At 27.2% G+C, this 26,195-nt stretch overlaps 1 protein-coding gene across 1 annotated transcript; it reads left to right on the top strand.

Moving 5' to 3' along the window:
* The first annotated feature begins 24,633 nt into the window (after positions 1 to 24,633).
* Positions 24,634 to 25,481, top strand: LOC145263617 (histone H2B, gonadal). The gene has a single exon (XM_080120459.1). The coding sequence runs from the start codon at positions 24,833 to 24,835 to the stop codon at positions 25,199 to 25,201; it is 369 nt and encodes a 122-aa protein (XP_079976585.1). The 5' UTR covers positions 24,634 to 24,832; the 3' UTR covers positions 25,202 to 25,481.
* Positions 25,482 to 26,195: the final 714 nt, after the last annotated feature.

Genomic DNA, 26,195 nt, shown 5'->3' with positions numbered 1-26,195 from the left:
ATTATAATATTCTACATGCTTTTATTTTCGTAATATTATACATGCTTTTATTTTCATAATGTTATACATGCTTTTATTTTCATAATGTTATACATGCTTTTATTTTCATAATGTTATACATGCTTTTATTTTCATAATGTTATACATGCTTATATTTTCATAATGTTATACATGCTTTTATTTTCATAATGTTATACATGCTATTATTTTCATAATGTTATACATGCTTTTATTTTCATAATGTTATACATGCTTTTATGTTCATAATATTATACATGCTTTTATTTTCATAATGTTATACATGCTTTTATTTTGATAATATTATACATGCTTTTATTTTCATAATATTATACATGCTTTTATTTTCATAATGTTATACATGCTTTTATTTTCATAATGGTCTACATGCTTTTATTTTCATAATGTTATACATGCTTTTATTTTCATAATGTTATACATGCTTTTATTTTCATAATGTTATACATGCTTTTATTTTCATAATGTTATACATGCTTTTATTTTCATAATGTTATACATGCTTTTATTTTCATAATGTTATACATGCTTTTATTTTTATAATGTAATACATGCTTTTTTTCATAATGTTATAATATTATACATGCTTTTATTTTCATAATATTATACATGCTTTTATTTTCATAATGTTATACATGCTTTTATTTTCATAATGTTATAATATTATACATGCTTTTATTTTCATAATATTATACATGCTTTCATTTTCATAATGTTATACATGCTTTCATTTTCATAATGTTATAATATTATACATGCTTTTATTTTCATAATGTTATAATATTATACATGCTTTTATTTTCATAATATTATACATGCTTTTATTTTCATAATATTATACATGCTTTTATTTTCATAATATTATACATGCTTTTATATTCATAATATTATAATATTATACATGCTTTTATTTTCATAGTATTATACATGCTTTTATTTTCATAATATTATACATGCTTTTATTTTCATAATATTATAATATTATACATGCTTTTATTTTCATAATATTGTAATATTATACATGCTTTTATTTTCATAATATTATAATATTATACATGCTTTTATTTTCATAATATTATAATATTATACATGCTTTTATTTTCATAATGTTATAATATTATACATGCTTTTATTTTCATAATGTTATAATATTATACATGCTTTTATGTTCATAATATTATACATGCTTTTATTTTCATAATGTTATAATAATATACATGCTTTTATTTTCATAATGTTATACATGCTTTTATTTTCATAATGTTATAATATTATACATGCTTTTATTTTCATAGTATTATACATGCTTTTATTTTCATAATATTATACATGCTTTTATTTTCATAATATTATAATATTATACATGCTTTTATTTTCATAATATTATAATATTATACATGCTTTTATTTTCATAATATTATAATATTATACATGCTTTTATTTTCATAATGTTATAATATTATACATGCTTTTATTTTCATAATGTAATAATATTATACATGCTTTTATTTTCACAATGTTATAATATTATACATGCTTTTATTTTCATAATATTATAATATAATACATGCTTTTATTTTCATAATATTATAATATTATACATGCTTTTATTTTCATAATATTATAATATTATACATGCTTTTGTTTTCATAATATTATACATGCTTTTATTTTCATAATGTTATAATATTATACATGCTTTTATTTTCATAATATTATACATGCTTTTATTTTCATAATGTTATAATATTATACATGCTTTTATTTTCATAATGTTATAATATTATACATGCTTTTATTTTCATAATGTTATAATATTATACATGCTTTTATTTTCATAATGTTATAATATTATACATGCTTTTATTTTCATAATATTATAATATTATACATGCTTTTATTTTCATAATATTATACATGCTTTTATTTTCATAATGTTATAATATTATATATGCTTTTATTTTCATAATGTTATAATATTATACATGCTTTTATTTTCATAATGTTATAATATTATACATGCTTTTATTTTCATAATATTATACATGCTTTTATTTACATCATGTTATAATATTATACATGATTTTATTTTCATAATATTATAATATTATACATGCTTTTATTTTCATAATGTTATAATATTATACATGCTTTTATTTTCATAATATTATAATATTATACATGCTTTTATTTTCATAATATTATAATATTATACATGCTTTTATTTTCATAATATTATAATATTATACATGCTTTTATTTTAATAATATTATAATATTATACATGCTTTTATTTTCATAATATTATACATGCTTTTATTTTCATAATGTTATAATATTATACATGCTTTTATTTTCATAATGTTATAATATTATACATGCTTTTATTTTCATAATATTATACATGCTTTTATTTTCATAATATTATACATGCTTTTATTTTCATAATATTATACATGCTTTTATATTCATAATATTATCATATTATACATGCTTTTATTTTCGTAGTATTATACATGCTTTTATTTTCATAATATTATACATGCTTTTATTTTCATAATATTATAATATTATACATGCTTTTATTTTCATAATATTGTAATATTATACGTGCTTTTATTTTCATAATATTATAATATTATACATGCTTTTATTTTCATAATATTATAATATTATACATGCTTTTATTTTCATAATGTTATAATATTATACATGCTTTTATTTTCATAATGTTATAATATTATACATGCTTTTATTTTCATAATATTATAATATTATACATGCTTTTGTTTTCATAATATTATAATATTATACATGCTTGTATTTTCATAATATTATAATATTATACATGCATTTATTTTCATAATATTATAATATTATACATGCTTTTATTTTCATAATATTATAATATTATACATGCTTGTATTTTCATAATGTTATAATATTATACATGCTTTTATTTTCATAATGTTATACATGCTTTTATTTTCATAATGTTATACATGCTTTTATTTTCATAATGTTATACATGCTTTTATTTTCATAATGCTATATATGCTTTTATTTTCATAATGTTATACATGCTTTTATTTTCATAATTGTATAATATTATACATGCTTTTATTTTCATAATATTATAATATTATACATGCTTTTGTTTTCATAATGTTATAATAATATACATGCTTTTATTTTCATAATGTTATACATGCTTTTATTTTCATAATGTTATAATATTATACATGCTTGTATTTTCATAATATTATACATGCTTTTATTTTCATAATATTATACATGCTTTTATTTTCATAATATTATAATAATATACATGCTTTTATTTTCATAATGTTATACATGCTTTTATTTTCATTATGTTATACATGCTTTTATTTTCATAATGGTGTAATATTATACATGCTTGTATTTTCATAATATTATACATGCTTTTATTTTCATAATATTATACATGCTTTTATTTTCATAATATTATACATGCTTTTATTTTCATAATGTTATAATATTATACATGCTTTTATTTTCATAATGTTATACATGCTTTTATTTTCACAATATTATACATGCTTTTATTTTCATAATGTTATACATGCTTTTATTTTCATAATATTATACATGCTTTTATTTTCATAATGTTATAATATTATACATGCTTTTATTTTCATAATGTTATACATGCTTTTATTTTCATAATGTTATAATATTATACATGCTTTTATTTTCATAATGTTATACATGCTTTTATTTTCATAATGTTATAATATTATACGTGCTTTTATTTTCATAATCTTACAATATTATACATGCTTTTATTTTCATAATGTTATACATGCTTTTATTTTCATAATGTTATAATATTATACATGCTTTTATTTTCATAATATTATAATATTATACTTGTTTTTATTTTCATAATGTTATACATGCTTTTATTTTCATAGTGTTATACATGCTTTTATTTTCATAATATTATACATGCTTTTATTTTCATAATACTATACATGCTTTTATTTTCATAATGTTATACATGCTTTTATTTTCATAATGTTATACATGCTTTTATTTTCATAATGTTATACATGCTTTTATTTTCATAATGTTATACATGCTTTTATTTTCATAATTTTATACATGCTTTTATTTTCATAACGTTATACCTGCTTTTATTTTCATAATGTTATAATATTATACATGCTTTCATTTTCATAATATTATACATGCTTTTATTTTCATAATGTTATACATGCTTTTTTTTTCATAATGTTATACATGCTTTTATTTTCATAATGTTATACATGCTTTTATTTTCATAATGTTATACATGCTTTTATTTTCATAATGTTATACATGCTTTTATTTTCATAATGTTATAATATTATACATGCTTTTATTTTCATAATGTTATAATATTATACATGCTTTTATTTTCATAATATTATACATGCTTTTATTTTCATAATGTTGTAATATTATACATGCTTTTATTTTCATAATATTATACATGCTTTTATGTTCATAATATTATACATGCTTTTATTTTCATATTATGCATTCTTTTATTTTCATAATGTTATACATGCTTTTATTTTCATAATGCTATACATGCTTTTATTTTCATAATGTTATACATGCTTTTATTTTCATAATGTTATACATGCTTTTATTTTCATAATGTTATACATGCTTTTATTTTCATAATGTTATATATCCTTTTATTTTCATAATGTTATACATGCTTTTATTTTCATAATTGTATAATATTATACATGCTTTTATTTTCATAATATTATAATATTATACATGCTTTTATTTTCATAATGGTATAATAATATACATGCTTTTATTTCCATAATGTTATACATGCTTTTATTTTCATAATGTTATAATATTATACATGCTTGTATTTTCATAATATTATACATGCTTTTATTTTCATAATATTATACATGCTTTTATTTTCATAATATTATAATAATATACATGCTTTTATTTTCATAATGTTATACATGCTTTTATTTTCATAATGGTGTAATATTATACATGCTTGTATTTTCATAATATTATACATGCTTTTATTTTCATAATAATCTACATACTTTTATTTTCATAATATTATACATGCTTTTATTTTCATAATGTTATAATATTATACATGCTTTTATTTTCATAATGTTATACATGCTTTTATTTTCATAATATTATACATGCTTTTATTTTCATAATGATATACATGCTTTTATTTTCATAATATTATACATGCTTTTATTTTCATAATGTTATAATATTATACATGCTTTTATTTTCATAATGTTATACATGCTTTTTTTTTCATAATGTTATAATATTATACATGCTTTTATTTTCATAATGTTATACATGCTTTTATTTTCATAATGTTATAATATTATACGTGCTTTTATTTTCATAATCTTACAATATTATACATGCTTTTATTTTCATAATGTTATACATGCTTTTATTTTCATAATGTTTTAATATTATACATGCTTTTATTTTCATAATATTATAATATTATACATGTTTTTATTTTCATAATGTTATACATGCTGTTATTTTCATAGTGTTATACATGCTTTTATTTTCATAATATTATACATGCTTTTATTTTCATAATATTATACATGCTTTTATTTTCATAATGTTATACATGCTTTTATTTTCATTATGTTATACATTCTTTTATTTTCATAATGTTATACATGCTTTTATTTTCATAATGTTATACATGCTTTTATTTTCATAATGTTATACATGCTTTTATTTTCATAACGTTATACCTGCTTTTATTTTCATAATGTTATAATATTATACATGCTTTCATTTTCATAATATTATACATGCTTTTATTTTCATAATGTTATACATGCTTTTATTTTCATAATGTTATACATGCTTTTATTTTCATAATGTTATACATGCTTTTATTTTCATAATGTTATACATGCTGTTATTTTCATAATGTTATAATATTATACATGCTTTTATTTTCATAATGTTGTAATATTATACATGCTTTTATTTTCATAATATTATGCATGCTTTTATGTTCATAATATTATACATGCTTTTATTTTCATATTATGCATGCTTTTATTTTCATAATGTTATTCATGCTTTTATTTTCATAATGCTATACATGCTTTTATTTTCATAATGTTATACATGCTTTTGTTTTCATAATTTTATAATATTATACATGCTTTTATTTTCATAATGTTATAATAATATACATGCTTTTATTTTCATAATGTTATACATGCTTTTATTTTCATAATGTTATAATATTATACATGCTTGTATTTTCATAATATTATACATGCTTTTATTTTCATAATATTATACATGCTTTTATTTTCATAATATTATAATAATATGCATGCTTTTATTTTCATAATGTTATACATGCTTTTATTTTCATAATGTTATAATAATATACATGCTTTTATTTTCATAATGTTATAATAATATACATGCTTTTATTTTCATAATGTTATACATGCTTTTATTTTCATAATGTTATAATATTATACATGCTTGTATTTTCATAATATTATACATGCTTTTATTTTCATAATATTATACATGCTTTTTTTTTCATAATATTATACATCGTTTTATTTTCATAATGTTATAATATTATACATGCTTTTATTTTCATAATGTTATACATGCTTTTATTTTCATAATATTATACATGCTTTTATTTTCATAATGTTATACATGCTTTTATTTTCATAATATTATACATGCTTTTATTTTCATAATGTTATAATATTATACATGCTTTTATTTTCATAATGTTATACATGCTTTTATTTTCATAATGTTATAATATTATACATGCTTTTATTTTCATAATGTTATACATGCTTTTATTTTCATAATGTTATAATATTATACGTGCTTTTATTTTCATAATCTTACAATATTATACATGCTTTTATTTTCATAATGTTATACATGCTTTTATTTTCATAATGTTATAATATTATACATGCTTTTATTTTCATAATATTATAATATTATACATGTTTCTATTTTCATAATGTTATACATGCTTTTATTTTCATAATGTTATACATGCTTTTATTTTCATAATATTATACATGCTTTTATTTTCATAATATTATACATGCTTTTATTTTCATAATGTTTTACATGCTTTTATTTTCATAATGTTATACATGCTTTTATTTTCATAATGTTATACATGCTTTTATTTTCATAATGTTATACATGCTTTTATTTTCATAATGTTATACATGCTTTTATTTTCATAATGTTATAATATTATACATGCTTTTATTTTTATAATATTATAATATTGTACATGTTTTTATTTTAATAATGTTATACATGCTTTTATTTTCATAATGTTATACATGCTTTTATTTTCATAATGTTATACATGCTTTTATTTTCATAATGTTATACATGCTTTTATTTTCATAATGTTATACATGCTTTCATTTTCATAATTTTATAATATTATACATGCTTCTATTTACATAATGTTATACATGCTTTTATTTTCATAATGTTATACATGCTTTTATTTTCATAACGTTATACCTGCTTTTATTTTCATAATGTTATAATATTATACATGCTTTCATTTTCATAATATTATACATGCTTTTATTTTCATAATGTTATACATGCTTTTATTTTCATAATGTTATACATGCTTTTATTTTTATAATATTATACATGCTTTTATTTTCATAATGTTATACATGCTTTTATTTTCATAATGTTATACATGCTTTTATTTTCATAATGTTATAATATTATACATGCTTTTATTTTCATAATGTTATAATATTATACATGCTTTTATTTTCATAATATTATACATGCTTTTATTTTCATAATGTTGTAATATTATACATGCTTTTATTTTCATAATATTATACATGCTTTTATGTTCATAATATTATACATGCTTTTATTTTCATATTATGCATGCTTTTATTTTCATAATATTATACATGCTTTTATTTTCATAATGTTATACATGCTTTTATTTTCATAATATTATACATGTTTTTTTTTATAATATTATACATGCTTGTATTTTTATAATATTATACATGCTTTTATTTTCATAATATTATACATGCTTTTATTTTCATAATGTTATAATATTATACATGCTTGTATTTTCATAATATTATACATGCTTTTATTTTCATAATATTATACATGCTTTTATTTTCATAATATTATACATGCTTTTATTTTCATAATGTTATAATAATATACATGCTTTTATTTTCATAATGTTATACATGCTTTTATTTTCATAATGTTATAATATTATACATGCTTGTATTTTCATAATATTATACATGCTTTTATTTTCATAATATTATACATGCTTTTATTTTCATAATATTATAATAATATACATGCTTTTATTTTCATAATGTTATACATGCTTTTATTTTCATAATGTTATAATAATATACATGCTTTTATTTTCATAATGTTATACATGCTTTTATTTTCATAATGTTATAATATTATACATGCTTGTATTTTCATAATATTATACATGCTTTTATTTTCATAATGTTTTACATGCTTTTATTTTCATAATGTTATACATGCTTTTATTTTCATAATGTTATACATGCTTTTATTTTCATAATGTTATACATGCTTTTATTTTCATAATGTTATACATGCTTTTATTTTCATAATGTTATAATATTATACATGCTTTTATTTTTATAATATTATAATATTGTACATGTTTTTATTTTAATAATGTTATACATGCTTTTATTTTCATAATGTTATACATGCTTTTATTTTCATAATGTTATACATGCTTTTATTTTCATAATGTTATACATGCTTTTATTTTCATAATGTTATACATGCTTTCATTTTCATAATTTTATAATATTATACATGCTTCTATTTACATAATGCTATACATGCTTTTATTTTCATAATGTTATACATGCTTTTATTTTCATAACGTTATACCTGCTTTTATTTTCATAATGTTATAATATTATACATGCTTTCATTTTCATAATATTATACATGCTTTTATTTTCATAATGTTATACATGCTTTTATTTTCATAATGTTATACATGCTTTTATTTTCATAATGTTATACATGCTTTTATTTTCATAATGTTATACATGCTTTTATTTTCATAATGTTATACATGTATTTATTTTCATAATGTTATAATATTATACATGCTTTTATTTTCATAATGTTATAATATTATACATGCTTTTATTTTCATAATATTATACATGCTTTTATTTTCATAATGTTGTAATATTATACGTGCTTTTATTTTCATAATATTATACATGCTTTTATGTTCATAATATTATACATGCTTTTATTTTCATATTATGCATGCTTTTATTTTCATAATATTATACATGCTTTTATTTTCATAATGTTATACATGCTTTTATTTTCATAATATTATACATGTTTTTTTTATAATATTATACATGCTTGTATTTTTATAATATTATACATGCTTTTATTTTCATAATATTATACATGCTTTTATTTTCATAATATTATACATACTTTTTTTTCATAATATTATACATGCTTTTATTTTCATAATATTATACATGCTTTTTTTTTCATAATGTTATACATGCTTTTTTTTCATAACGTTATAATATTATACATGCTTTTTTTCATAATGTTATAATATTATACATGCTTTTATTTTCATAATATTATACATGCTTTTTTTTCATAATATTATACATGCTTTTATTTTCACAATATTATACATGCTTTTTTTTTATAATATTATACATGCTTTTTTTTCATAATATTATACATGCTTTTTTTTCATAATGTTATACATGCTTTTTTTTCATAACGTTATAATATTATACATGCTTTTTTTCATAATGTTATAATATTATACATGCTTTTATTTTCATAATATTGTACATGCTTTTTTTTCATAATATTATAATATTATACATGCTTTTTTTCATAATGTTATAATATTATACATGCTTTTATTTTCATAATGTTATACATGCTTTTATTTTCATAATATTATACATGCTTTTATTTGCATAATATTATACATGTTTTTTTTATAATATTATACATGCTTGTATTTTTATAATATTATACATGCTTTTATTTTCATAATATTATACATGCTTTTATTTTCATAATATTATACATGCTTTTTTTTCATAATATTATACATGCTTTTATTTTCATAATATTATACATGCTTTTTTTTCATAATGTTATACATGCTTTTTTTTCATAACGTTATAATATTATACATGCTTTTTTTCATAATGTTATAATATTATACATGCTTTTATTTTCATAATATTATAATATTATACATGCTTTTTTTCATAATGTTATAATATTATACATGCTTTTATTTTCCTAATATTGTACATGCTTTTTTTTCATAACATTATAATATTATACATGCTTTTTTTCATAATGTTATAATATTATACATGCTTTTATTTTCATAATATTATACATGCTTTTTTTCATAATATTATACATGCTTTTATTTTCATAATATTATACATGCTTTTTTTTCATAATATTATACATGCTTTTTTTCCATAATATTATACATGCTTTTTTTTTCATAATGTTATACATGCTTTTTTTTCATAACGTTATAATATTATACATGCTTTTTTTCATAACGTTATAATATTATACATGCTTTTATTTTCATAATATTGTACATGCTTTTTTTTCATAATATTATAATATTATACATGCTTTTATTTTCATAATGTTATAATATTATACATGCTTTTATTTTCATAATGTTATACATGCTTTTATTTTCATAATATTATACATGCTTTTATTTTCATAATATTATACATGTTTTTTTTTATAATATTATACATGCTTGTATTTTTATAATATTATATATGCTTTTATTTTCATAATATTATACATGCTTTTATTTTCATAATATTATACATGCTTTTTTTCATAATATTATACATGCTTTTATTTTCATAATATTATACATGCTTTTTTTTTCATAATGTTATACATGCTTTTTTTTCATAACGTTATAATATTATACATGCTTTTTTTCATTATGTTATAATATTATACATGCTTTTATTTTCATAATATTATAATATTATACATGCTTTTTTTTTCATAATATTATACATGCTTTTTTTTCATAATATTATACATGCTTTTTTTTTCATAATGTTATACATGCTTTTTTTTCATAACGTTATAATATTATACATGCTTTTATGTTTATAATATTATACATGCTTTTTTTTCATAACGTTATAATATTATACATGCTTTTTTTCATAATGTTATAATATTATACATGCTTTTATTTTCATAATATTATACATGCTTTTATTTTCATAATATTATACATGCTTTTATTTGCATAATATTATACATGCTTTTATTTGCATAATATTATACATGCTTTTTTTTCATAATATTATACATGCTTTTATTTTCATAATATTATACATGCTTTTATTTTCATAATATTATACATGCTTTATTTTTCATAATATTATACATGCTTTTTTTTCATAATATTATACATGCTTTTTTTTCATAATGTTATACATGCTTTTTTTTCATAACGTTATAATATTATACATGCTTTTATTTTAATAATATTATACATGCTTTTTTTTCATAACGTTATAATATTATACATGCTTTTTTTCATAATGTTATAATATTATACATGCTTTCATTTTCATAATATTATACATGCTTTTCTTTCATAATGTTATACATGCTTTTTTTTTCATAATGTTATACATGCTTTTATTTTCATAATGTTATACATGCTTTTATTTTCATAATGTTATACATGCTTTTATTTTCATAATATTATGCTTTTTTTTCATAATATTATACATGCTTTTATTTTCATAATATTATACATGCTTTTTTTTTTCATAATATTATGCATGCTTTTTTTTCATAATATTATACATGCTTTTTTTTTCATAATGTTATACATGCTTTTATTTTCATAATATTATACATGCTTTTTTTTCATAATGTTATAATATTATACATGATTTTTTTTTTTCATATTAAAATTAAACCTCTAAATTAAAATTCTGGGTACATATACGGTTTAATCAAGACATTAAAAAATGAAAATATCAAAAAAAGGTTATATTGTATCCGTTTTGGACTGAAGATCTCTGAAAAAAAATGACTTAATTTGATCGAGTAGTTTTTTTTAATAATTTTTACAGCAGAAAAACACGTTTTTATGACAGCACGCTGAAGGTAGACAGCTTGAATTTTTTTTGAATACGCCACAGGGAGATAACTCAGTTTAAAGCGCCGACATTCCCTCCCCATCTTTAATACTAAGTAAGTCTACATGCTTGCTTGATTAGATTGTTTTTTTTTTGTTTTTTTAATCGTAGATATTATAAAATCTGCACTTCAAAAATTTCATGTTAATTATATCTAACTAGTAAAAATTATTTATTTATTTTTTTATTTATCTATTTTTACATTAACTCCTCTTCCAATTTTTACACCAACAGTATTTGTCTATTCTCCCATGTTGACTTTAATAATGGTCCCTTGGTTTAAAAAAAAACAAACAAACAAACAAACAAACAAAAACACTCCAATTCTCTGTATAAAAACTATATACATACCTTCTATTAATTTTTGTTAATTTTTGTTAGCACTTAATATATGTGAAGTAGAATTGTTTTTTTTGTTTTTTTTCCGTCCCCCTCTCACCAATCTTTCACGAGAAACACCCGTCTGGCTGAAACTACTGTCAATAATTTCCCCCACTCTCTATCTGTGCCTAAATCCAAACGTAGATTCCATGAGCAAAGCTTCTTTCTTAGAACTGCACGCCAGTGGAACTCTCTGCCGCTTGCCTGTTTCCCACCTGACTACAACTTGGACGTCTTCAAGTCCAACATAAACACACTCCTGACAAACCGCCCCCTTAAGTAAGACACTCTATCAAAACCCCCAATACTAATGATTACTACAATACTATCTCATTGATTACTCTACACGCAATAACCCTTATCCCTGAGTGGCCTCCGGGCCTTGATAAGTGGTGACCCCCATGTAAAAAAAAAAAAAAAAAAAAAAATTCTAGCTTTTCTTCCTAAAATCGAACCTTTTGCTCGGTATCTTAATAAATTGTTTTTTCACTGTAAAAAACAAAATCTACTTGATGAAATTAAGTGAAATTTTTTTCCGGAGAACTTCATTCCATAACGGATACATACAATATAAACTTTTTCGGGTTTGTATTACTGTACACATAGATTCGAAAAAGTTGTCAAAAAAACAAATATATAACAAATAAAAGTTATCAAAGGCAAGATAAGTTATTTTTCTACCAAACTGGATATAATTTTCGTGTTTTTATTCAATGTAACATGTTTATTCAGCTCGAAAAACATACAGTGTTTACCGATGTATTGGAAAATTCAAAATGGCGCCTGACTTTCTCTTTAACACGGTAAGTTCGGGAAAAGGTGTTATAAATAATAAACTAGACAAACTGCTATTAAAAACCCACCGAATATATTTCAACCTATGTCACGGTAACATATATTGAGCGAGTTTCTAACAGTATTTTGTCTAGTTTTATATTTATAGAACCTTTTCCCAAACTTACCGTGTTAACGAGAGAGTCAGACGCCATTTTGAATTTTCCTATACATCGGTAAACACTGTATGGTTTTCGAGCTGAATAAACATGTTACATTGAATAAAAACACGAAAAATATATCCCGTTTGCCGTTTGGTAGAAAAGTAACTTATCTTGCTTTTGATAACATTTATTTGTTATATATTTGTTTTTTTTGACAACTTTTTCGAATCTATGTGTACAGTAATACAAACCCACTTTTTTCGATATTTTCATTTTTTTAATGTCTTGATTTTAATTGATTTAATGGAGAAGTACTAATTTCTGTTTTAATAAGACGTGAATCGTAATTTCATTATTTTTCTTTTAAAAAAGTAACAGTACAAGGGAAGTAACTCTAAACCATGACTGAGAGTTGCCTCCCTTAGATAAGATCCATTTTACGCATATTTTATTTAAGCTTTTCGTACATCTTTTTTAAATTATTGGCATAGGAGCTACTAAAACGGGGCTGCTGTGATAATGGATTCTAACACATGATCATACCAGTCCTATACTATGCAATATCATTTTTAACTTTTAAAATTCTAAGATCCAAATGATTTCTAATTTTTGTTATGTCTAAGTAAATATAAAAATATATATTTATTTTTGAGCAGAACAAACACAAGGGACTTCCCCATTATAAAAAATAGGGAGGATGTTGCAATATTTTAGACATATTAATGGGGTAGATATTTATTTGCTGCCCACCTCAGCAAAATGTGGCACAAGGCCGGAAAGTGGGAACCCCGCAGGCTCCCCTAAAGGAGGGGCACTCCTGCAATTTTAAAAATTGCCTGAGTAACCCCGTCGGCATTCCCCGGTCGGGGCGCCTCAGACAGCAAGCAATAAACTTGCCCCACCGGAAAGCCCGGTGGCAAGGCCTGGGAGGGTGGACCTCCTAGGTATTACCCAGGCGGTGTACCTCAGTCCAACAGGTGCTGGGCCGGTTCCCGGCCCCTCACCTGTTGGGCTGAGTGTCAAGTGACGAATCCTTGACTGGTACTACCCTGTCTCCATGCAGCCGAAGCCGCTAGGAGACATCCCATCACTATGGAGAGTAAATGGGGTATGATCCCACACAGTCGGACGATTCTATTTATAAACGATGCTGCTAAGAACTGACGAATCAAATTAATTCACGTTCTGCTACCAACCAATCAGAAACCAGAATTGCTTCATAAATATTAAACCTTTTCTGGAGCAATTTCACATGTTCTTTCCCGGGTTTCGACACGGTAAGAATATTTTGTTCTGTGGAACTGTCTACTACAAACAAGTCACCTCCCAGGACTTGTGTGTAACAGCGAACCATCTGAAACTGTTCTGAAACTCAAAATGGCTTACACTTCTAGAGGTTATGGGCCCAGCGTGCGTCTTTATTTCGATGGATCCGAATCAAAATTCGAATTGTGGCAAGTTAAATTTCTGGGATATCTACGAATCCAAAAGTACTAGAAACACAACCTGAAAATGGCTTACACTTCTACAACTTTGCATTTTTAGCAAAGCACAAAGAGATCCGTCGGAACAGAAAAAGATGAACAAAATGAATGAATGATGCTCAAAGGAGCAAAGTGTAGTATCTGTTTTGATACTATACTTCAACTTTTCCTAACCTCAGTTAGCGGAAGAGACATCCTTCTAGATTGGGGCAATTTTTATTTTTGTTCTTATCCAGAGCGCCCATTTTTGGGGAACTGTATTTTCTCCACATTAAAAACCGATGTTGTGTCTAACTCTGCCCTCGTGGGGATGCAAGTAAATAGGAACTTCATCATCATCATCATCATCATCATCATCATCATTAACAGCAACAACGGCAGCCTGGAAATGACGATGGCTAAGTAGTTAATAACGCTGGCTATCAACCTGAGTGCACCAAATTCGAGTTCAGGTCAATTAACCGAAACACTTTTTCTTTGAGATGTTGGCAACCTGAGCTCAATCTCTTCCCTCACCCCTTACCAAACTTCCACAACATTGGATTTGAAGGCTGCCATGTTGTATTCAACCGAGAAGCAGTCCAATGGAACAATGTTCTACAGGCGGGCAGTTCTGAGACAGAAGCTTCGTACATGGAATGTGCATTTAGATTAGTGCGGAAATTGTTGATAGTGGCTGTAGTTAGTCGAGTGTTTTTTGTGAAAGTTTAACGAGAGGGAACCATAGATTGGAGTTCAGTCGAACACTTGTCGTAAAAATAACGAGAGAGCAGAGAGAGGCTCACAACATCTCTTCCGTGGGAAGGCGGTTGCAGAGAAGAGAAAAGGTCATCACCTACTATGTTTTGAAGGTGATTTTGAAATCTATCAAAGTTGAACAGGGTGCGCCAATCAACTCCTGTCCAGATATGGCAACAGTACTCCATTTTAGGGTGTACCTGGCTCTTATACAGATAAAGGATTGCATCGGCAGTGAGATATCTTCTGGAGTGGTAAAGTGATCCAATCATTTTTCTAGCAATCTTGGCAATAGATTTGATGTAGTACATTGTACGTGTTCCATTTCAGATCCATTTCAGGGCTGTTCTTGGTTTACAGTTGGTCATTTAATATCTGCTCGCAAAATAATTGCTGCTCTGATGATTAAGGGTCCCGATCTGTCAAAATATCAGTCTCCCCACATTGCCAAGATCAAGAGGGCACTCATCTTCACATTGGTCATCGAAATATAAGAGCCAGATATGTCCAAGGATGGAATACTGTTGCCACATCTGGGCAGGAACTGCTAGCAAGAACTTGTCCTGCCTTGATAGAGTTCAAAATAGACTTCGTAGCCTCGTAGGAGATGTCCTTTTCACTTCCTTGCAACCTCTATCTCACAGAAGAGATGTTGTGAGTTTGTCTCTGATGTATTGTTATTTTCATGGAAAGTGTTCGACTGAGCTTCAATCTATGGTCCCCCCTCGCCAAACTTTCACAAGAAACACTCGTCTAGCTGTAAACACTATCAATAATTCCCCCCACTCTTTATCTGTGCCTAAACCTAAACGTAGATTCCATGAACAAAGCTTCTTTCTTAGAACTGCACGCCTGTGGAATTGTCTTCCGTTTTCCTGCTTTCCGGCTGACTACAATATGATTGTGTTCAAGTCTAACGTAAATAAGTTCTTGATGAGCCGTTCCATATAAGTTATCAAATTTACCAAATTTTCATTACTAATGATTACTATATTGTCCAATGTCTACTGTACACTCTTTAACCCTTATCCTTGAGTGGCCTCTTGGCCTTGATAAGTGGTGATGCCTATGTAAAAAAAAAAAAAAAAAAAATGTAACAGTTGCTTCTGCTGCCTACAGAACATTTCATGGTTCTTGCCTCACGACAATGCTTAAATACTACCTTGTGCTGCGGCTGCAACGACATACATTCAAATTAGATCCTCTGCATAATCACACTAGTGTTTGCTCAGAAATGTACCAGCAATCTCCTTCCACATTGTGTTCTGCAGTTCTAAACCTGTTGCCTCAGAATTGTGTGAATGTACATGTATCATTGTCACATTTTCAAAGTTCTGTAATGACTAATTATCGTGATGTTCCTAAGTTTCATGCATTCCCTAACTAGCTTAATAGGTGCTTCTACACTATTGGGACGTGATTTCGGAAATCGTAATATTGAATTTCACATGAAAACAATGGTATGTATTCTCCATATTTTAAAGACGATTATATCCAAAAATTATGAAAATCGATCGGTTAGAAATTTTTTTATTTAAGAAAATAAAAAATAGAAGTTGATGAAAACGATCGTAAAAAACAGGAGAGTTCAAAAGAGAGGTAAAAAAAAAAATAGAATTTGAAGAACACAATCAAAAAGGAGGCAATTGAAGAGTTGCAAAAAACTTGTATGTTATTTTTGCGTTATTTAATTTTTAGATGAACAGTTATTTTTATGTTAAACTATTATGAAAAAATCTTAAATGAAAACCAGACTCAGAAACGTCGTATATATGTTATTTTATTTCATTTTTTTTTTTTATTACATTTTCACCCCAAACAAGGCGCATTGCCACTTTGGTGTAGGGGGCTACTATCAGGGGCAGCAACTACTGGGGCACTATGTTGGGATTTGGGCAGCAAGATGTCGGTTCACGTTGCACTTGAACTTCTGCATGTCAGTACAGTTGGGGAAGCAGGAACTTGGAATGGAATTCCAGAGTCTAGCGGTTCTGGGGAAGAAACTACTGGAGTAGAAAGATCTTTTGCATCTAGGGATCTCTACTGTATGAGGGTGGGATTTAGCTGCCTGTCGGGTTTGTCGAGGGTGTCTACGTCGTGGGGGCACAAGTGTCTGCAGTTCGTCAGAGCATTCACCATTAAAATACTTGTAGAACAGGCAGAGGGATGCAACATTTCGTCAATGGGACAGAGGCTGAAGCTTAGATGCCAGTTCAGGGCCGATCAGGTTGGCAACTTTTTTTTAACCTTAAAAATTTAGAGTTACTTCCCTTGTTTAGGTTTCATTTTATAACAACAAGATGGCAGCAATTTTTCACGTGTTAACATGATTAAAGTTTTTTTTTTTTAATAATTCAGTAATATTCAGGTAATCTCGACTGCATAATTTGGAAGCTACCATTGTAACTTATTTAAATTGACAAAAAAATCAGTTGAAACCATTGTTTTTTATCTGAAAACTCCATTTATTGATTACAAAATCTTGTCCCAATTCTGTAGAAGTACTGCTTAGTAACCTCTATCTATTGCTAACAGTTTTATGACCATGGCTTAATAAAGGAAAAAAGAGTCACTATATATGTTGTACCTCCGACAAGCACGTAAAATAAAGGATGACCTCCAATCTGTAGTGGAATGGGGACAAAAATGGTTGGTCACATTCAATGCTGCTAAGACTAAGCTTGTTTCCTTCAATAACTACAAGAAACCTTAATTAGCTGAATAAACATGTTACATTGAATAAAAACACTAGAAAATTATTCATTTAGGTAGAAAAGTAACTTATCTTGCCTTTGATAACATTTATTTTCTTCAATAACTACAAGAAACCTTCTCTACCATCAATAGCAATGGCCAAGAACACATTGCCTGAAAGTACTTCTTTTAAACTCCTCGGCCTAACGATTACAGGGAATATGAACTGGAATAGATACATTGAGAGCATTGCCAAGGCTGCTGCAAGGAAGGTTGATTCCCTCTACCGTGCTAGAAAACTACTTACGCCTGACAGTATCCTATACCTCTATAAGGCCACCATTCGCCCATGTATGGAGTACTGTTGTCACATCTGGGCTGGTGCATCTGCTGCTTGTCTCTCGCTCCTGGACAGGGTTCAAAAGAGAGTCGCCAACCTGATAGGTCCTGAACTGTGATCTAGGGTTCAGCCTCTATCCCATCGACGAGATGTTGCATCCCTCTGCCTGTTCTACAAGTACTTTAATGGTGAATGCTCTGACGAACTGCAAACACTTGTACCTCCCCGACGTAACTTCCCCCGACAAACCCGACAAGCTATTAAGTCTCATCCCTTTACAGTAGAGATCCCTAGGTGCAAGAAAGCCTTTTACTCCAATAGTTTCTTCCCCAGAACTGCGGGTCTTTGAAACTCCCTTCCGGGATTCTGCTTTCCCAACTGCACTGATATGCAGAAGTTCAAGTGTAATGTTAACAAACATCTTTCTACTCATCTCCCTTCATAATGCCCCTGCTAATTAAGTCCCTGATAGTAGCCCCCTGCTTCAAAGTGGCACTGTGCTTTGTTTGGGGTGAAAATTGAGTTAAAAAAATAAATAAAATAAATAAATAAAAATTTGACGGTTGTTGTTTTTTTTTTTTGTATAAAAATAATTATTCTCCGTAAAAAAAAAAAATCGTCAAATTTTTATTTATTTTTTTAAAAGAATAATTATTTGGAGTAAAAGTTACAATATTGTTTTTTTGTACTGAAGGTTCAATTCTTAATTGTGGGCGACTGGAAAATACAATTGCAAATTACTTAGGACCTCTATCCAGTCGTGGTTGACAGAACAAGAGCATGCTACCCCCGTGAAGTAAATAAAAGGTTCCGCTCAAAATTCCATCTAAATTCACACGTTCGATAGAAACCTTCCTGATTTCGACAAGATACACCTGAAGAAGGTCGGAGGTTACATCAACTGAAACGTGTGAAAATCACACTCAAGATGAGAACAGTAGTCTGCAGAATCCAAATAATATCCTCATCTCAAAGATTCAGAAATGTCATCTACTGAATTGTCACAGTAATGAAAATATCCGAAAATTACAAAAAACGATAAGGTAGAAAATTAATTATTAAAGAAAATAGTTTGCGAAAAAAAATTAGCAATTTTAACTTATTTGATAAGAAGAGCGCACAGGGGAGGTAAGTCATTTTTGAAAACTGTCAAAAACTTAGGATAATTCAAACTATGAGTTATTTCCCTTGTGTTTGCGTCACACGTGACAAAATAAACATGGCCGAAATCATTTTTTTTGTTGAATCATGGAACTATGTGTTTTATGTGACATTCTAGAAATATTTAACTAATTGTGACATGAAAATTAGGTAGATAACGTTGCTTATTGCTGAAAGTGACAATAACAGTAAGTGATTATTGTTTTGTTTTTTTTAATGGAAACTCATTTTTACGACTGTTGGATTTTGCTACAATAACGGAGAAGAACCGGAAATTCTTTCTTTATGAAAATAAAACTTGGTCAATTTACATGATTTTTGGAATATGATGTCTTCGTTCAGTGATGAGTACGTACAAATCACATTCAAGATGAGAACAGTAGTTCGCAGAATCCAAATAATACGAATAACCAATCCTCATCTCAAAAATTCAGAAATGTGGATGATTTTTGTCTGGCTCTTGGAAAAAATGGAAACGGCATTAACCCTATGCAAGTTTAACTGGTTTCCTTCAAAGGAAGAAGTTTCATAGGAGTATGAAATTCACAAACGGTCTCTAGTTACATGTATATAGCCGTTAGGGGTGATAATGATGTTAGGTTTTCGGAACTCTTGCAGGGAGGTGACACCGTGCTCCTACATACAGCACCTGGAATTCCGAAATTGGTCACCCATATGGTAGTGACCAGGCTCAACGTTGCTTAACTTTTGTGATCTAATAAGAACTGGTGTGTCAACGTGATTATACTGTACATGGTCTGGCTCTTAACAACATGGAGTTCAGTTACGAACAAAAAGGAGTCTATTGGATACAAAATGCAGCTGATTATATTGCGTTGAGAATCCAGCAAGGCAATCTGGCACTGCCTGGTCATCTCTAGGCTCCTGTTGCAGCAGGTTGAGAGGTATGAAGGTGTTAATTGACCATACAATTAACAAAGTAGACACAAAGGTAAAAATATAACGGCAATAGCAAAGAAGAATGACAGACACTGATATTCGTTTAAAGACGATGGATATTGTGTTTTATTAAATGAGAATCGAAATGGTAAATTTGTACCGGGTGAAACGATAAAATTCTTGCCTTAGAAAAGATGACATGATTCCATTTCTGTTTGATAAAAACCGGTTTTCTTTTTTCGTTGCAGACTATCTACTACATCTAGTTGATCAGTTGGGTACAAATCCCAGGAGCGATAGGAGCCTTCTATCATGTCTGAAAGTGACATAATGTTCAACGAATGAGATCAGAGATGCGCCGCTGTACAACTCATGCTCTTTACCGATTCAAGTTATGACGAAAGGATCATTGCCAGTGCCCTCAAAATGAATCGCTAGATTGCCACAAATAACACGGACGTGCCTAGAGTGATGAAAACACTGGTGTGATTTCAAGTAAGGGCCACATTATGCCCTCATACATCTTCGAAGTCAGCTTGAAAGTCGACACCAAAGTGTACCTGGATGTGTTGAAGAGTGTGGTGATCCGCTGATGCATTGAGAATCCAGCAAGGCAATCTGACACTGCCTGGTCATGCAACTAACAAGACAAACACAAAGGCAAAAAGATAACAGCAATAGCAAAGAAGAATGACAGACTGATATTCGTTTAAAGACGATGGATATCATGTTTTATTTACCGAGAAAATGAAAATAACAAATTTGTAAGTAGTGGAAATCGTAAAATCAGAATCGTTGTGGAAGTTAGCCCTGAAAAGGGCCGTTTCATTTACAAATAGTAAGTTGTTGTACTCTTCCCTAAAAGGGCTGTTTGAACTACTTCTACAATCGATGCTGAGACCCTTCAGCTGCTGGACTCAAACGACTTGACTGGGTATGTCAGTCGCAATTCATTCGGAAGGCTTCTTGCTTCCTAGCTGGATTGAAAAATTTTGCTGAGCTGGCGCTCTCTTGTTGCAGTTACAGAAATCTGTCTATAAAAGTGAAAGTGTCTGTCTGTCTGTGTGTGTATCTGTGTGTTTGTGTTTGTACGTTTCCCTACGCAATAACTCTGTCAATTTTAAGTCTACAGACTCGAAATTGGATATACAGGGTACTGAGATTTGGGAAAATCTTTGTCATTGGTTTTTGGCCAGAAATTTGTCTGTTAAGGGGTCAAAGTTCAACGATTTGACCTTTGAGAACTCTACCAAACTCCTCCGACAATTTTCGGTCTAAACACTTGAAATTTTAGATATAGGTTCCTTGGATATGGATCTAACTTAATAACTTGATTTGAGCCCAAAACAATAAATGTTAAGGGGTCATAATAGGGGTGAAAGTTTTAAAAATTGACCACTTTTTTTTTTTTTTTTGCTCAACATACACCTCCAAATACCCGGGCAACGCCGGGCACCCATGCTAGTATATATATATATATATATATATATATATATATATATATATATATATATATATTTTTATATATATATCTATAAAAGTGAAAGTGTCTGTGTCTGTGTGTGTATCTGTGTGTCTACATTTCCCTACACAATAACTCTGTAATTTTTAAGTCTACAGACTCGAAATTGGATATACAGGGTACTGAGATTTGGGAAAATCTTTGTCATCGGTTTTTGGCCAGAAATTTGTCTGTTAAGGGGTCAAAGTTCAACGACTTGACCTTTGAGAACTCTACCAAACTCCTCCAACAATTGTGGGTCTAAACACTTGAAATTTTAGATATAGATTCCTTGGATATGGATCTAACTTAAAAACTTAATTTGAGCCCAAAACAATAAATTTTAAGGGTCATAATAGGGGTCAAAGTTAAAAAAAATTGACCGTCTTGTTTTTTTTGTTTGTATTTTTTTTTTGCTCAGCATACACCTCCAAACACCCGGGCAACGCCGGGCACCTATGCTAGTATATCTATAAAAGTGAATGTGTCTGTGTGCGTACATTTCAATACGCAATAATTCTGTCAATTTTAAGTTTACAAACTCAAAATTTGATATACAAGGTACTGAGATTTGGGAAAATCTTTGTCATCGGTTTTCGGACAGAAATTTGTCTGTTAAGGGGTCAAAGTTCAACGATTTTACCTTTGAGAACTCTACCAAACTCCTTCGCCAATATTGGGTCTAAACACTTGAAATTTTAGAATATAGGTTTCGTGGACATGGATCTAACTTAAAAACTTGATTTGAGCCCAAAACAATAAATGTTAAGGGGTCATAATAGGGGTCAAAGTTAAAAAAATTTAATGCTTTTTTTTTTTTTGCTCAACGTACACCTTCAAACGCCCAGGCAACGCCGAGCTGAAATGCTAGTTGTATGATAAAACGAACAAATAACTAGCATTAATTCCCAACTGAACTCGTCATAATCAAGAGTCTCAGGTATTTATTGACTTTGTGTATTTCAGTTCGGAATTAAACGTCTGTTGTTTTTGTTTTGTTATGAAAAGTTAAGTTTTATGTTTCTTTTCTCTCGATTGTGATCAGAGTAAAAGAAAATCAGTCAAGCATAGCCATTGTTTACTAAAATAATATATATCTGAAAGGAGTTGTGTTTGAAGGCTATATCACCGTGGTTCGTGGGAAACACCATGGACACGAATTAGCATATAAAAGAATAATGACAATTGTTAGTGACTCAACACTCCCTCCCTCACCATTACCTCAGAAGGGGGAGGCTCCCTTCTCTCGCTGCATCAAATTAGTACATCATCTATCTCTCTCTAGCAATTATAAATATTATAATTATTCATTTCCTCTTGCGATTTGGCCACACACTGACCAATCGGCTTCCGGGACATATTGATTCAATCCGTCGCCTAAGGAACATTTTTAACCCTTTTAGCGAAATTCACAAATTAATGAAAATTGAGTTTTGCAAAAAAAAAAAAAAAAAAAAAAAAAAAGTAAATAAATAAAAAATAAAATAAAGAGGTCAAATCATGATAAAAGGGGGGGTAAATCTTTTCTGAAAGCTAAAAATCTTAGGTCAATTTAGCAAAAATCAATTTTCAATTCAGTAGAACAGGCAGCGCGACGTCAGTGGACACTAGAACAGAATAGTCAAACGTCAGCAGGTTCTGGAACCTGGTAGCTGCAGTAGACAGGAGATTGCAGGAAGCATTGGAAGCTGTAAGAGGCGGTCACAACATCTCTCCAGATTTCATTTGAAATTCGATATTCCAATTTTCGTTACAATAGCAGAGATCAATTAATTTCTTCTTCTTCTTCTTCTTCTCCTTCTTCTTCTTGTTCTTCTTCTTCTTCTTCTTCTTCTTCTATTCGGAGATTATTTGAAAAACAAGTTACATTTGTTTTATTGGCATCGATCACTATTTTAAAACCTGTGCGCCATTGCCTTTGGTCACGTGATCGTTACCGTCTAGATTTATTGACCAATCAGCGCAAGCTAGGCTTCCAAAAAAAAAAAAAGTAGCAAAGTAAAAGAGAGAGGGGGAAGCGGTAAGAGAGAGAGAGAGAGAGAGAGAGAGAGAGAGAGAGAGAGAGAGAGAGAGAAAGAAAAGACAGGGGGGATAAACAGAGAGGGGGGGTTAGTTGGTAGCACGTGTTCGCAAGAAAAGAGGAAGACTTCCCTCTCTGTCTGTCTCTCTCTTCTCTCTGTCTCTATCATTTGTTTTTTGTGGTCGCATACGAATTAATTAAATTTGTTAAAAAAAAAAAAAAAACACACACAAATCGTAGGAATCTTCGTAATAATTCTTTGAACCGTGATGGCTCCTGAAGTCAGCTCGAAAGGCGCCAAGAAGGCCGGGAAGGCGAAATCCAGCCGCTCCGACGGCAAGAAGATCAAACGAAAGAGGAAGGAGAGCTATTCGATCTACATCTACAAAGTTATGAAACAGGTCCACCCTGACACGGGAATCTCCAGCAAGGCGATGTCCATCATGAACAGCTTCGTGAACGATTTGTTTGAAAGGATCGCCGCTGAGTCAAGCCGTCTTGCCCACTACAACAAAAGGTCGACCATTACGAGCCGTGAAGTCCAGACTGCTGTCCGTCTCCTCCTGCCCGGCGAATTGGCCAAACACGCCGTATCCGAGGGCACCAAAGCGGTCACCAAGTACACGAGTAGCAAATAGACGGAACTGTGAAAACTTAAAAAAAATAAATAAATAAAAATTAAAAAAAGAAAACAAAAAAAAAAACGAATCCTCAAATATTTAAATTTTTTGTTTTTGTTTATATTTTCCTATTAAATCGTCCTCGTTAAAAAAAAAAAAAAAGAAGGAAAATCTACATATTTCTCCTGGTAGAAATCAATCACAATTCATAAAATATTTCCTTTTTCTTTCTAAAAAGAAAGGTTCTTGTTCAGAATTCCCTCTTAATTTAAAAAAAAAAAAAAAAAAGAAAGAAAAATCTGTATGATTGATGTACGTATCCATGACGGAATGATTCCAAAAAAATCACGTAAATTGATCAAGCAGTTTTATTTTTTATAAAGCAAATCATTGTAAAGAGATTAATGGGAATTCGTAGGCATTACAACATACATTCCGCACGTTTGAATTATCTCCCTTTGTTTTTTTTTTGTTTTTTTATATTGTTTTCAATATGGCGGACAATACAGCTGGTCTTCTGACACTCATAAAACTTGATTTCCTTATGTAAGAATAAAACTATAAAATTACTTGATCAATTTACGTGATTTTTGGTATATGATATTTTCATGACATCACTAGTACGTTAGGACAATTGTTTTCTTTATATATATATATATATATATATATATATATATATATATATATATATATATATAATAGCGGAAATTTTGGACAAGAATTTACAAAAAAAATAATTAAATACTTTGAAAAAATTGTTTTATTTCATGAGTGTCGTTTAAAAAAGGCGACGTTAAAAATGGAAATAAAAACAGGAAATTTAAAAAAACTTATGCGAAACGAACGAATTACATATTTTCGACGAAATGCAAACAGGATTGAATAAAAAAACCGGCTTTCAAATCGAATTTCGTTTTCACCGTCATTTCGTTTCTTCGCTAAAACAAACAAACAAACAAACAAAAAAGAAAAACGAAAAAAAAAAAACGCACATTCCAGTTTTTAGTATTGT

This window comes from Euprymna scolopes, chromosome 39 (genome assembly GCF_053919585.1).
Source record: "Euprymna scolopes isolate OS-2025 chromosome 39, ASM5391958v1, whole genome shotgun sequence".
NCBI classification, from domain to species: Eukaryota; Metazoa; Mollusca; class Cephalopoda; order Sepiida; family Sepiolidae; genus Euprymna; species Euprymna scolopes.
Note: the sequence above shows the minus strand (reverse complement) of the source record. Positions and strands in the feature narration are given on the sequence as shown.

Coding starts and splice junctions, on each gene's coding strand:
- LOC145263617 (XM_080120459.1), top strand. CDS start 24,833: ATGGCTCCTGAAGTCAGCTCGAAAGGCGCCAAGAAGGCCGGGAAGGCG.